This window comes from Physcomitrium patens, chromosome 5 (genome assembly GCF_059467195.1).
Source record: "Physcomitrium patens ecotype Gransden chromosome 5, ASM5946719v1, whole genome shotgun sequence".
NCBI classification, from domain to species: domain Eukaryota; kingdom Viridiplantae; phylum Streptophyta; class Bryopsida; order Funariales; family Funariaceae; genus Physcomitrium; species Physcomitrium patens.
In genome coordinates this window covers 14093719-14109407 of record NC_143414.1, presented here as the reverse complement: position 1 = coordinate 14109407, position 15689 = coordinate 14093719, and the positions used below count along the sequence as shown (strand labels likewise).

The 15689-nt window shown below is 40.5% G+C and overlaps 1 protein-coding gene across 6 annotated transcripts; it reads right to left on the bottom strand.

Moving 5' to 3' along the window:
- Positions 1-281: 281 nt before the first annotated feature.
- Positions 282-13269, bottom strand: LOC112282188 (methyl-CpG-binding domain-containing protein 9). 6 transcript variants are annotated; one of them, XM_073533905.2, is made up of 15 exons: positions 13022-13269; positions 10917-11557; positions 9862-10579; positions 9254-9329; positions 8643-8858; positions 7592-8455; positions 6975-7250; positions 6412-6723; positions 6158-6253; positions 5226-5732; positions 3914-4907; positions 3088-3693; positions 1460-2783; positions 829-1129; positions 282-716 (listed from the first exon to the last, which is right to left on the bottom strand). In XM_073533905.2, the coding sequence occupies exons 2-15, from the start codon at positions 11323-11325 to the stop codon at positions 441-443; spliced, it is 6975 nt and encodes a 2324-aa protein (XP_073390006.1). In that variant the 5' UTR covers positions 11326-11557; positions 13022-13269; the 3' UTR covers positions 282-440. The 6 variants fall into 6 exon arrangements, with proteins under 6 accessions (XP_073390006.1, XP_090106721.1, XP_073390004.1 ...); XM_090250595.1 differs by having other exon boundaries at positions 829-2783; positions 10917-11569; XM_073533903.2 differs by having other exon boundaries at positions 829-2783.
- Positions 13270-15689: the final 2420 nt, after the last annotated feature.

Below are 15689 nucleotides of genomic sequence, written 5' to 3'. Positions count from 1 at the left end.
AAACAAAAACAAAAAAAGCTTCAGATTAATTTAGCTGGCATTGGTTCACTATAATACGGTAACACTTGTCGACAGTGTTCAGTAACATAAACCTTCGGTTAAATCAGGAATTGGAAAAACCGGCACAAAAAATTGTGAAGAGCTACATGACTTCATATCACGTCTGTCGAAATACAGAAGTTAATTGGATGCAAGTGAGTTTTAAACGACTGGTCTTCTAGGTATCACCGAAAAAGCTTAACGACAACATGTACTTAAAAAATCTGTGTGGGCAGTAAGAATTGTTGAAACTGTCAGCATTCATTGCAAAAAATGGTGATAGTAGAATGTTTTAGTGGTATTTACACATTAAAGACTTCACGGAAAATGTTCTCAATCTAGAGAACTGCACTACCAGAACGCATCGGGAAATCGACCATCTCACCAACATCAGGCCATACTCAGCTGATCCTGTTGACTTTCTTCTTGTTGGAGGAAAATGGCACTTGCACAGGTATCTTTTTGGACTTCTTCACCGTACTTGACCGTAATGTATCATCAGCAATCAGCTCCTCTTTTTTGTACATAATTGCAGAATCAAAGGCAAATATTCTTAAAGCCAATGTGGAGAGAGTAGCAGATCTAGCAGCAGCTGAAAGTGATGACCAATAACACCACGTTCTCTTCAAACAGTCTGCCCGCACCATTTGCTCAAGAAGGATGACAGACTTGGTCATCTGCAAGGAATTTGGACACTATAATTTAAGTTTTCTCTGAGAAAATTTAACAAGACTAAAAATCTAGCGGACGCCACAGACATCAGAGTCACGTAGAGTGAAATGTCATTACCTCGTATATACAAAGAGCAGATTTAACAAGAGAACGCCATGCTCGCCGTCTGGCTGGTGCAGATTTTATAGGTATCAAGATGTCAACTCCCATGGCTGCCTCCATATCCAACAGCCTCATTTTTATTCCTACTAATACTCCATATTGTTCTCCTACAAGGGGACGTAATGAAGGCTCTGGAACAGCAAAAAATTTAGAAGGTTTCTTCATGGTTATGGAGTTTGGAACAACCGCTGGTGCTTCAATTACAACCGTCGCAAGTGGCACGTCCAAATTAGGAAGGGGTTGCGTCTTGAGTGCACTGAAAGGAACCAAGTCGGAGTGTTCTAAATCAGAGGTTGGTCGTAACTTATCAAAAGAGGAAACAGTTTCTACTTCGGTGGCATTGACTGCATATCTTAATTCCAGTGTGCCACTCAATGAATCCTTTTCACATCTGTTAGTATTGGGGGTACAACCAGGCTGCATCTCATCGTTTGTAATGATAATATTTTCTGCATCAACCTCGAGAGCGCATCCACCGTCCGTGTGAGAAACATAATTCTTATCTGATTCCAATATCGGCAAACCTAAGATTTCTGACGCAAAAATCAAGTCGGGGGGAACCTCCCCTGAGGTTTGAGGATCATACCAAGACACCGCATCCAAGCCTCCCTCAACAAAATCCTTCGGATTTAACTCCTCCGTGGAACTGTCATTAAGTGAAGATGGAGGTGGGGATGAACCTGGAAATTCAACTCCTTGTACATCATTAACATTAAAAACAGGATGGAATGGCTTGATCATAAGAGAGAGATCAAATGCGGGCGCAAAATGCAGAGCCGGAGCAAAAGTTGGGCCCTGGTCTGCTATACACCCAATTTGAAGTATTCTGCCCCGAGTCGAGTCTGGTGTAGAGAAATTCATTGGCAAAGAAGCATAATCAAAGTTGGCAAGTGTCATTTCTCTGGCTCCCTGAATAAGAGGTTTCTTAGAGGTCTTCTTGCCCGAGCCAGGTTTCTTCCGTTTTAATTCAGATCTTTCATTAGCTTCCCATTCATCATCTTGAAGAAGCGATGAAAAGGATCCAAATCCCATACGCAAATCCTCTGCCTCAACGTCATCAACATCCATATTCTGTGTATCATCTTGAAAGTCAGAGAGAAAGAAAGCATCTTCCACGGGCTCTTCGGATGCAGCCCAATTGCCGATGACATTTGCATCATCTGATTCCAAACAATGAGGAGGCTGTGTTTTGCTTCTAGCTGCATGTCTCTGAACTATTGGCTCTGAAAATTCTAGTGACAAACAAACATTTTTTTCACAACTAAGCACGTAAATATCCTCTCTTTCCGAAAATAGTTCGGTTTCTTCCATCGGTGAAGTAGACTTTCTTTTCTGATCTTTCTCAAAAAAACCACTATTATTTCCCTTCTCAGTTGCTTTCTGATTCTTCATATGAAAGGAATCGGTGCCTGCTGAACTAGGACAAACGCTCTTATGACTTTCAAGTTCCACTGTAGACTCGTAAGTCTCATGGCACGCTTGGCAGTGCCTTTTGAACTTCAAAAGAGGTTCTAGGCAGCTGCATCGAATTACTCTTTCCCCCATAGCCAGCAAAGCCCTCTTCGGCACTATTCTATCTAAGGAACTAGCTGAACCGTGCCTCATCTGAAGAATGGCGGTTGCCTGTAAAGCAGGGAACTTTTTAGGAATGACTTTAGAGATCTGAGCTTCCGGTTCTTTTTTTAAAGCTCCATCGGTAAGGTTTTCTAAGGGGTTGTTACTCTGTTTCTCCTGAAGAAGCTCATGAAATTTGGAAATCAAAGATTTTCGCCAGTTGCAAATGGAAGTTTTCAGAGCTAGCTCCACTTCAACACGAGGATTTAACCACGCCAAGAGGGAGTCAATTGATGCATCGTTTTGGTATGCCCACCAGCGAGTCTTCACCACCTTAGTTTTATCCACAGAATGATCTGCATAATTGAGCGGGAACATTGACATCAAACTATAGCGAGCAGTAAATGGGGCTCAGCAGTAAATAAGTTGTCAAGGTTAGCACCAACGATGATTTAAGACGCAGCCTCTTAATTTTCTAAACTCGAAATAGTAGTTCTTGATTTGGGCCTGATGCATGAGAAACTGAATGAGTAGTAACTAGACTCCAACATAGTGTTAAAAACTGTGCAGTGGGAAATGCAGTTTGTAGCAATGTAACACATCACACTCTGACATGGTCTACATTAATCAAATCACGACCAAATCAAGCAAAAGCCTTACCACCTTGTGAGATATCTCTATCGTCATCATTTCTCACGTTATGTTCTACATAAGAGAAAACGCTTTCCTCTGTCCTTTCAAATTCAGCTCCAGCTATCACATCGCATTCTGAAACGACAAGCATAGAGGCCTGCTTTGGTCCTGAAAGGGCCCAATAATTCCTTCCAATATCGTCAGTGCCAAGGTGGTCGCGCCGCAAAGCTGTGTTGTGCAGCTTCAACTTCAATTTCATAATTTCTGCATGCATCTTTAAAGATGTGCTCGAAGGAGTCGAGCCCATTATTGCAGGTGACTGCAAGAGTCCGTGTTTTTGAAGTTTAGAGAAGGCTTCACCTCTGTGTGAATCATCGATAACTTCGCCAAATGCAGGAGTACCTTGAGCATCTGTCTTCAGTTTCTTTCGAGACTCTATATTCGAAACCAATTCAAGCTTGCGTTTTGGTGTCCGAGGTAGGAATCCAGCACCGGATGTCCCGACCTTCACACTACCTTCAGATAAGCTGGAAAGTTCAGGAATCAAGCGACTTGATCGTACCGCTATCTTCCGTCCGGATTCAGCTTCCGCGTTTGATTCCTCACAAACAGCAGTGTTCTTTGTGCCCGATTCTGTTCACATGTCACAGGTTTCAAAGGTCAAGTGCGCAATTGTAAAAGCTACAAGGCAATAACACTAAAAGTTTGATGAGGTAAATATAAAAAAAAATGAAGTTTTATGTATATGCATAGCATGTACTCAAAAAGTACATCCAGCAAAGGTTATGACGCGTAGTCACTGCATTCTGAGCAGCAAGAATTATAGAAAGAGTCAACCACACATTTCACTTACCTGAACTGGTACGTCTGGGCACTTTTTCGGGGTACGTATTAACATCCCTCTCAAGGGTTCCGCCGAGTTTGAAATCAGAACCAGGGGCTACAGTCAGCCCCTGGAGTTCACTAGAAAAATGAAACTTAACAATCTGTTCATTCGAATCAAATGTCTTCAATTCTACTCCATCATGATCAGTCAAATGACTTCCCCGGGCCCCCCTGTTCTTGTCCAGATAAACATTTACTGTTTGATTTAAAGCTGCAGTGACATTCATGACCTCAACCGCAGGCTGAGCGTCTTCATTATACTCTTCGAATTTCGCTTGTTTGCTATTTCTGGTCGTTACATTCTCTGATGCAGTCTCGATTCTCGACCCAACCTCTGCCATTAAATCACCCTCCTGAGCGCCAACACAATGTTTTCTCTTCATTGCATTGACTGTGCAATTGAGGACTGCAACGGAGAGATCAGCTGAAGAAGGAAAATGATTTATTAGATTGTTAGAAGCAATCACACCATTGCTTGCATCTTCAATCTTGATTTGCTCATTCGACTTATGGTTCTCATGGATAGCACTACTGACAGATACAGTGTCACCCTTTCCCGCTTTGTCAGAATCAAGAAATGCCATAATTGTGGTATCCCTCTCAACTGCATTCTCGTATTCGTCACCATCGACGTCAAAATTTAGAAGCCGTGGCAAAGCTGGTGTAATATCTTCAGCATCTACAACGGCAGAAGAATGCTGTTTTAAGCTGATGGACCACGAATCAATACGTGCTGCTTCTGTGCCTGTCACACTGTGTGGTCGCGACTTCAAGTTTTCAACCATCTTTTTCCGCTGCTTTCCCTTCTCGTCAATAGCTATTACAGAACCCTCCCATAGTGCACGTAAAGCACTGAGTTGTTGCTGGAGATCATACGCTAATTCCACGCTCTTTTCCAAATGTGTACGGAGTTCTGTGGTCTTCAGCGATTCTTCGCATAAAAATTTAAGAATATAAATTCTCTGATGATTATGTCAAACAGTCAGTACAAATTAAGTCGTCACAGAACAAAATGTCTGGATACTGTAACCTTATCACCCAAAGAGCGAATGAGGATTACATCAAAACAAGAAAATTATTAAACAAATCCTGAGAGTTTTGAGTATCAAAAGAAACAATGCAGAAATCCAAAGTATTTACATGAGACAATTTTGCTAAAACAAAACAAACCTCAACAAACTACATTTACAACAGTAAAAGTTGAAGACAAGCGCAGTAAGAAACCATCTACATATATGGCAGAAATAGAAAATAGTGTTTGAAGTAAAACAATTCCTTACCTCCGACAGTCCCAGCTGCCAATACTCTTTCAGCTCAACTTGCTTTAAAAGACGCTCCGCAGCGCTCTCATGTTTTGTTTGAACTGGATTATCCATATTTCGATCGGCTGAACAATGATCTTCCTCCCCTTCCAATGATTCAGTCCCAACCAATTCCCCGTCCTTTCTAAGTCTGTCTGGAAAAACTTTGTCAAGCGCAACACACTCAGGACAGAACCAGGTACCTTCGGGAACCCTCTCCAGAGGTGGGTTCAAGCAGTAGGTGTGATATTCTGCATCGCACTTGTCACACAGCATGATGCTCTCGTAGTCTTCATCTACCCCACACACTCTACAAGTGTCAGTATCTTGCCAAGGAGCCCTCTGCAGCTTATTCTCATCGGGATTCTCAGCTGTTACTGACCTACTGAATAGATCGATGTCTTTTCCTTCTTCCACAGCATTAACTTCATCAATCTTGAGCTCATCCACATTAACTTCTGGAATGCCATTCATAAAGTTTAAGACCTGCACACGAGAATATGAACTTCTCACCTATGAGTCACTTCCAACAGGACTATCAACAGGACTAACATTGCGGAATTGTGCAAGACTTCATCCCCTAGGTTCAATGAATAAAAGAAAATGGAAAAGTGAGGATGAAAAGAAGAAAAGTTGACAATACGAATGGTATACGAAGATCCAATGCGCATACTTGAGGTAAAGATACTTTTTTCCTACAATCACTATTCGCTATACAAATATAATAATGGTATTATCAAGAGTGGAGAGCAATTGGTACAAAATTGGGAAATAATGAAGCAGTAAACAGGCCGCAGTCCACGTGGCAAGTGATGAAGCAGTCATGTAACAGGCCTCTGTACTAAAACCCGCTCTCCTCCGACAAAACAAAACAACAGTAGTCAAAAATAGTGTGCCGCGAAGTACAATACCTGTTTTTGCAACAGTTCTTCGAAAATTTGAGACAAATCAGATGCCAGTTGCATCACGTCACCTCCTTTCTGCAATGACTCTACGTTCCTCCATATCTGTAGATGTAGAGGCACCACACCGGTTGTAAGCTTTTAAGGTTTCAAATAGAGAAGACAAACAAAGTAGGATGAATTTACTACAGTAGCTCAGTAGGTTCTTAAGAGTTGAGCCTTTTACTGTCAAAATTTTCGAGAATTGAATTAAAGAGACATACTTGTCTAACATCCTCCGCAAACGCATCGACAGATCCACCATAAGCCCCAGCAGCAAGCCGGGCATCGATAGTTCGAAAATCGAGGGGGCGTGCCACCATTCCATGCAGCCTTCTTGAACCGTGCCCTTCTGGACCTATGAGTATAGAAAAGGTATCAGTCTTGTCAGCGTCTGCCAAAGTCCTCAAAACAACACGGCAGCGCTGCATGAGCTCATCAACTGAGGGCATCATCTTCTTAGTCTTTGTCTTGTAATTTGGGGAATCGCAAGAGGGCGAAAGATTAAAATACGTCAAGACCTCAATAATAGCTTTCTGGAACAATGCAATGCATTTTATCAGGCATGCATTGAAAATTTTGAAATATAAATGTAGGACGACTCATGGTTGAAAACATGGCTCACAATGATTCACACATACGATATGGTTTAATACTCGCCCTTCAGACTACTCAAGATGATAATTTAGTTACTACATACAGATGCTATTAGGAATTCATGCAATGAGACTCCATAGTAAGCTTATGCAAGGTCAACTACCTAAGCTGGGCACTTCCAGAAAGATACCTTTGTCGGACCAGAAGCATTGCTTTTAAAGACTTCCTTACTTATCGACCACTTTAAAGTATCTCTAGCCCACTCTGGAGGGCCCAACTCCAGAGCTTCTTTCACCTTAGTTCTAATCCGGGAACCAACATTTGTGGCCATTTTCATTACAGGTTTTAATGCCTCCACCCATTGAGGAAGTTTGTCGAACTCGTCAACAGGGTCATCCAGTTCCTCTCCCACTTCATCCACATTTGGTAACCGAACGGCCAGTTCTTTCTCAGCTTCAACTAAAACCTGAAAGAGTTACGCATAGTCAGAAATACGTCATTAACATTCATAGAAAGGCGTATTAAGTATTGAATTTCGACTTTGATCAGCAACGAAGTGCAACGATTAAACTATTCAGCATGTGAAGTAATCAGAAGATTAGCAGCTGCAAAAATTGCAAAAATAACCCAGAAACTCGAAACTTCATCCTGTACGCACTGAAAGACCATCCTCCAGTACAGTAAAAGGATAATAATAGTAAACTAAAATCTAATTAAAGACAGAGAGTTTCCAAGCTGAAAACACAAGAAGATGGTCAAAGGTATGACTGTAATTACACAACTCTGGCAGGGACCTTCTCCGCCTACCTGTGCATCACTCTCGACACCCACAACTGTGTAGAGTGCACCGCACGGCACGCCGCCATCACCTTGGAGGCATCTCATCAACCATTTACGTTCCTCCGGTTTTAACTCTGTGAGGTCTCCATATTTCTCAACCTCAACAACAGTGATCAAATACCTTCGTACAAGTTCTGGCCAGGTCACCTCATTAATGGGCAGGTCGTTTGGAAACTCCGGCATTGTTACGTCCTGTGGAACCTGTGGAACTTCATATAGGGGTTTACGTCCCTTCTTCTTTGGCTCTTCAGATTTGTTAACATTGGGGGTACCGCTAATTCGAAACTGCAGATCAGCAAGCAATAGCTTTAGAAGTAATATATGTGTCGTGGACATCATGACGAAGTGCTCATTAAGCATGCCATCCGAAAACGCCACTGCCACCTCTGTTGCAGACACCTCTAGTCCCGGCGAATCAGCAGGGCCGATTGTTCTATTACTTATCTCGTGTACAGCCGTCCTTTGTGGTGGATTCCTAATTTGCCCTGTGGTCGTATCTTGCTTAAGCCCATGGGCTATCAGAGAAGTTCTGACACAGCCTGAACCTTCAGCTTTTAAACCATCACTTTCACAAGCAAAATATGGACCATTCTCTAGCGGAACACCAGGTCTTGCTCCACCATGCTCGCTAAGACTACCACGACCTGCTACAGCACAATTTTTTTCTGAATCTTTCCTGCTCCTGAGATCGAGAGAATCTCGTATTTTCACGTCTAAAATTGTGTCCGTTGCCAAAGGTGGCCCTAAGTTTACCAAACCTGATTCCAATTCCTCGTAGGTTAAAGATGTCCAACCAAGGACGTCGGAGAAACGGCACAAAAACTCCCAAACCTGCCACAAATATACATGACAATCACAAGATATTGTTCATTACTAATAAAGAAGCCATAAAAATTGAAAGAATGCATATCTCGAAAAAAGCAGACGACACAAAACATTCAGTTTGGAAATAAAAAATCAACAAGCAAATGAAAAAGTTGCAGTAAAATTTCTGCCAATACAAAATGAGCTGCTGTACCTGAAGGGTATCTCCTACGAGTTCTGCAGGGATTCTTCTCGTCAGAAGTTCACCAGCAGGCGGATGCGTACGACTTTCTTTGACAAATGGAATGTTTTTTACAATGGGCCTCTTAGAAACCTCAACAAGCTCACCACGCCTCATACTTAGTAATTTCTCTTTACTGGATCTAAAGCCCTCAACCGATAAATCTACAGGATTTATTGGCGACCCCAGCTGCCAGTGACAAAGAGTATTTGTTGTCAGATCGCTTCCCAAGGTATTATCTCAAAAGATGCAGAATGATGTCCCCTTTTACATCATATTGCAGCTTCCAACATATTATCTTAGAATGGGTTGATGCACTCCTTGCATGCCCAGACATTTTCAAGCAAGTGAAATTCTGTCGGCATCAGTTAGAATCAGCGACCAGATACTTTAGCAATAACAGCCCCGAATGTTATACTGCAAAACTGATTGATGCTTGAGAATGCATTCGAAGATAGAAAACTCTTTGCAAAAGCTTTAAGCGCCCAGGAATTCAAACTCCGAGATAGTACACAGAACTGAACAAACAAGTAATGTAGGAGTTTGAAAACATGATTTCTGAGATGTGCATAACCACAACATACCTTCTGAGCAGTATCCTGTACATTTGAATCTTTCCGTCGCTTGGTTTCTTTCCGAGAATTTGCGAGTCCTAGAAACCTGACCACAGCAAGTCATGATGCAGACCATTCATTATAAGACGAAATAAAGATCTTATCGTAGAAAAGGGTGTTTCGAGATCTTCTCTTTATTGTTACATGTGAAAAGAAGTGAATAATGTAGAACTATCCATAAATCACAACCACCAGGAGTTTCGCTACACAAAATTTAAAAAGAATGTTGTAATAGAAGTTCAAAAACATGACACATTGACGTACTACAATGACTGCACATGTATCACTGCAAACCAAAAATAGCAGGGTAAGGCACGAAAAGATCCATCCTCCCAATTTTCTCACAACATCAAGAGTATGGCCCCTTCTATTGGCAGCAATTAAGTAAGAGTTGACACCACAGGTTACTAACGCCCCTGACATTCGAACTAACAATAAACTATTATTATTCTGTTCTGAACCGATTCCACAGTGGCCCCAAGCAGTTATACTACTAAATAGTTATTGTATAAGTCACAACAAACACCTATCTAACTTACCAGCCGTTACTACCACAAAAAAGGCGAAAGAAACATTACCCTATATTAAGAGCAGGTTGCAGTTCGATGAGTCCGCTATCCTGAATTCCCATGTCCTTCGTTGCATTTGTGATAATTTGCTCTTTCAACACTTTTGAATCCTTCCTTGGACGCCCTCTGCCTCTTTTAACAGGCATCACATTTTCTTTACAAGCAAGTCTAGCAACATCTTCGTTTTTAGTTCTCGCTGATTTAAAGCTAAGATTACCAGCCCCTCCATGACCATAATCTGTCCTTGTCGCAGGTGATGTCTGCAATTGTATTCCATTACCATCGTCTTCAACAGCTGCATCAATAGCAGGTAATATGACAACAAGACGTTCAAGAGCATCAGCATGCGACGTAGATACATCCCATTTTGAATCTGCCTCCTTCCGATCATGCTGTGCAGTGATCCTCCCTAGTCCCCAGTACTGTCCCTCAAGCTCTGGCCCACAAGAATCACAACGCCAGTGCTCATTCTCTTTCTCCATGGCTTGGTTAGGATTAAGCTCTACACAGATTAAGTGATAACTTTGCTGACACTTATCGCACACAATTGTGTACTTTGCAGTTTCAGGTTTCTTGCAAATGCTGCATTGATAATTGCTATACATGCCTGTGTCTCCGGGAAAATCAGCTGCCAAACCCACCACTACTTTTGGAATACCATGTACTTCCATAACAGCTGCAAGTGCAGCAAACGCCTCTGCTTGGTCATCTGCATCAGTCAATCCTGCTACCGAAAACCGAAAACGGAGCTTTGGTCATTCTGAAAAATTGATAAACCGATGTGATTCTGCCCGCACGTCTATACAGAAGTTACACATGACGCACTAGAGGTTAATTTATTTATCGCAGTGCTACATATACAGTAAACTACGTGGTATTTCGTAAAAGTCCAAAGTTGACAAGCTGAGATGCAAGATCTATGCAGCTGTTGACCTAGAAAGGTATTCATATCAGAGGACCATGAATGAAATAATATTGCTTCCCCCTTATGGCCACAGATTGGATAGAACATGCTACGCACGAGTGCAGTGATTGTATCTTATGGGATCTGTCGTGTGACGAACCAGATAGATTCATTGAACTGCCGTTTTCAGATTGGATATGCTTCAACGTAGAATTTTCCACCTCTGCTCCTGTTGGTTTCGCAACTGAATCCCCTTTGAACTGACCTCTTTGAACTGACCTCATAGATAGATGTTGTGTATCCAATCCCTGTATTTCACCTTTTCGCCGATTCGCTTGTTTTGCTCCCCGCTTGACAACTTTATCACCTCCAAGATGTGCTCTTATAGATCCTTGATGAGATCGAAAACTGCTGTCATTTTCCAATTTGAAGATATCCAACCTTGGAGTTATATTTTTAGGGGATGCTTCCTCCACTAGTTCGATCACTGGAACCTCCTCGTGAGGCTTTGGACTTTCAACACGTTGACTTTCGTTCTTTCTCTCAGGTTTAACTTCGAGGTTAGTCATAGCTTCAACTCCGTCTGGTTTCCACAATGACCGAGACTTCTTTGTCCAAACGCTATTTTGTCACCAAGAGCTTTGTTCGCGGATGCTCTTGGCACGCTGACTTCTACTTCCAGAAGCAAATATTCCGTTTATCCCCCACAAAAAAAAATAATAATAATAACATTGACCACCAAGGTGAGGAAGGAAGGCCCCTCGCATCCGAGTGATTCGATCCAGCAGCATCTCACATGCACTGCAATGCACACTTACGAACGATTGGCGTTAGTCGAGTGCAACTTAGACATCTAGAACAAATGGAATAATCAAATCAAGAATCTGGGTTGACAATATTCGTGAAAAAGAGCACAAAGCATCTGCACGAGGGACACAGTATTACAGCTCTTGTTGATGAAAAAAGTAAATAGAAGAAAACAATAAGAATGCTCTCAAGGAATCGAAAAAAATTAGGAGAGAGGAAGCTCACGGAACATTCATGATCGTACATTCGTACATTCGTACATAACGTTTAATGCACATGAACTCAAACCGACCCTGGACAAGCATTGAACATGACACAGAATAGAATAAAGACTTCAGTTGAAAGTTGGTGACCCATGTAGGGTTTATGGCACATAAAAGGAGTGAATCGCACACAGCGAAGCTATATAGAATATAAATCTCTCACAAATTCGGTACTGAAAAAACTGTGAGAATGCTCAGGAGAATAGGTGTAAGAGATTCAAGAATTGACGCAAGACCATTTAATACGCCATCAAGAACACCGTGACACAAAGTTGTAAAACTTTTCAACCAGAAGAATAACAATTCAAGCATTCCGCTGAGCGAATTACGCTTGCAAATGAATTGGCAAAAAAATACATGCTGGTTCGATCTACGCCTTTAAAAAATTGTCTGGGTGCATACATGTGAGAGGCATAGAGAGACATAACAATCAAACATCGTTGCACGACAATACAGTAAAGTGTTTCTACGACCACTCCAGGGCTTCCAATCATCTACTCAGCTTCGCAAATGATTTCAAATGTGTAGGTAGAGCACTGATTGTAGACACCTAGACCCTTAGAGTCAATCCAAGTGTAACTCAGTCCATTCACGCTCAACCAAACACACCAATTCCCTTGCATAGATATAATTCAGACACAGAAGTTCGTTACTTGCAAGTAAAGAATTTAACAGAAGAGCTACAATGATAACAGCATCTAAACCTGAGAACAACCACCAGCATGCCTCAAGCTATAACCTTAACTTATAAACCGACTTCTCCCCAGAACGATGGCGATCCTGACGACTATTCGTACAACGAATCCAACGACTATCATAGATTACAACATCAGATGGATTAGTCTGCAAATTACGAACAATGATGCGTCGGTAAGTGTGAGAAATTAAGTTGATCCCGCACAGAGACCTCGGAACACTCTCGCATGCAGCCCAAGCTCAATAAGACAACATGCAGGTACTCGAAACAAACACCTTCATCGAAACAGGCGCACTCAAAAAGGCGAATTATACACCTACCTCAACCACCTTGCCTCCTCCCTCGGCCACTAACTAAATGCCACCATGCATATCATCGAGAGGAAGCCAAAAACTTAATTCCCCAGCCATCACAGGCCAGTAACGCCAATTTGCATACCGGATAGGAATGTTGTATATACAATAATCCTCAAGTCCACATTCATGAGATTCTGCTCACCAAAATTAAGGTATCCAATCTCCTTCTTCCCAATTGCAGACCACGGAGACCTCTCCTCTGGGTCACATGCAGAGCTCAAACAAACGCAAAGCGGCCCCGAATACATTCGAAAAAAATTCTGCGAATGGCATTCCGACAGAACGATGCAACGATCCGCATTCCAGAGATGGCCACAACAAAATCTCATGAAGACTGGCCAAATCCAACCCCCCGAGACAGAAAATGCATCAGGATCCAATTGACCAGAAAACCCTAATCCCCCGCACTGATCTCCTCTCTATCGTAATCGCTGGTGACTGCGCCGTCACCTGCCATTGGCCACACCCGTTGCCAACCTACGTGGCAAATGCTGATTTCCACGATCGATTGGCGCCCTGCCAGGTGTGCATCTCCTTTGACCTGGCTTTTGGCTGGAAATGTAGAAGCGTGGGAACGAGGCTGGCATTGTAACGGTTTGTGTGAACTTTGGAATTGCACTTTTTGGCAGTTCTCACACAATATGAGGCTGACTAGTTGATCAATTGGGCCCACTCACTCTAACATACATGCCCACTGTCCAGTTTTGTGAACTATTTTCTTCTCTTTGATAAAGCCATGATTTTGTCATATCCATTTAAACTCATTCCTTGGGGTACTATATACTAGTGGGTCATGTGTTAAACTGATTATATGGTGTAGGACTGAATTTCAGTACAACGAAACTTGTGTGGCCATTGTATTTATCTCTTAGTGATAATGTTGTTGAATAATGTTGTAATAGTAATGGTTAAATACAAATAGAACTAATATACTTTGACATGTGATTGCCATGTTTGTTGTTGATGTATGTATGCACATGTGAGTTATATTGTGTTTTTTTGTGTTGTAGAATCAACACAACAATACCAAATGCCTCTTGATTTCTATGAGTGAAGCCAATGTTTACTAATGGTCTTAACAAATAAAGTAATGACTATATTTATTTTTACAAACTAAATAATAAAATAGAATATATTATCATATAATGTTTTATATGCCATACAATGAATAATAATAATAATAATAATAATAATAATAACAAGGAATATCACTACAAATATAAAGACATTTGAACCCAAAAAAATAGTATTTTAAATCAATATATCAAAAACTTTGAGAAAATATTATATTCATTTAAAAAGAGATTTTATCTTTATTTATTATTGATTCTTGATTCTCCATCTTCTTAGTGCCACAAATACACAAAAACCACAAATAAGAAAAAAAAGATAAATGAAATCTTCACTAAACCTTGTTTTCTTTATAGCAAAGAATTATTTGATTCTTCATCTTTATTTTGATGGATGTTGTCAATAAAAAGCATCAATCTCCTTCATTGTATTTGAAAGCTTCTTACTTTGCTTCTATGTTTATTAACTAATATCATATATGTACCAATTTATAAGATATTCTAACATATTTTGGTACCACCATAAATCTAAGACTTCTTCAACTTAAAATTTTTAATTATTGTCTGCTTCTATAGGAGGGGGTTACATTTGTCTTTTTTATGGCATTGCCATGTCATAACATGACTATATGGTGAAAATAAAAATAAAATGGATGTTATTATAGAAGATTCTAGTAAAAAGATGTCAAAGACAAAACTCTATGAAAGCAAATAAAAAAGTGAGACTCTTTCAAAGAAATATAACAAAATAGAAATAGAAAAATATGTATATTAAAAAAGAAAATACAATGGCTATTGCCAAAAGATAGGAAAACTAAAGACTCTTAAAAGCAGGCTAGAAGTAAAAAAAGAATTGACAAGAGTGAAGAAGGCTTCACTTTTACTTCTATATATACTATCTACCTAGGATCTATGTGGTAACGTTCCAAAATCTTGTTGACTTTATATGACACATATTTTAACTTGCAAGACAAGTTTTCTATAAAGATGCCACATAGTTCGCTTGTTCCACATAGTAAGCTTGTTCTACAAGCTATCAAGACATGTTGCACGTAGTTAGCTTGTTGTCATGGACATACTCATGTAAGCTAGTAATTACATATACAAATAGGTAGAAGTAAGTAAAAGTAGATAAAAGTAAGTTAATTCTATACTATTTAATATGGAAGCTTCTTAGAAGCTTCATAGATGCTGCTTTGACTTCATAGGTATCTTTAATTGACTTTTTAGATTAGAAACGTGGTCAACAAGTTGGCCATGTGCTACACATATTGTTAGCTTGAAGATCAAGCTAACTATGTGACCCACACGTAGAAAAACTTGCCTTGTAAGTCAAGGCATGTGTCCTACAAAGTCAACACATATTGGAGGTCCTATAGAACGTCGCCACATAGCCTCTAGTTAGATAGTATATATAGAGACAAGAGTGAAGTCTTCTTCACTCTTGTCAACTCCTTTCTTGCTTCCAGTCTAGTTTCAAGGGTCTCTAGTTTTCTTGTCTTTTGGCAATAGCCATTCTAGTTTCTCTTTCAATATACATACTTATTTATTTATATTTTATTACCTTTCTTTGAGTGAAGGCTCACTTGTCTGGATTATTTTTTCATCGAGTTCTTGTCCTTGATAGATTGACAAGAGTACACCTACAATATCAGAGCTTTGTCTAATCTTGATTAAGAGTGGATTATCCCTTTTTCTTCATAAGATATAAACATATTAGAAGTTGCAGATTACCCTCTT

Excerpts from the sequence above, each read along its gene's own strand:
- LOC112282188 (XM_090250595.1), bottom strand. The coding sequence starts at position 11,325 with ATGACTAACCTCGAAGTTAAACCTGAGAGAAAGAACGAAAGTCAACGT. Across the intron at positions 8,456-8,642 it reads TCGTAGGAGATACCCTTCAG|GTTTGGGAGTTTTTGTGCCG; the intron begins GTACAGCAGCTC and ends TATTTGTGGCAG. Across the intron at positions 2,784-3,087 it reads TAGAGATATCTCACAAGGTG|ATCATTCTGTGGATAAAACT; the intron begins GTAAGGCTTTTG and ends TCAATTATGCAG.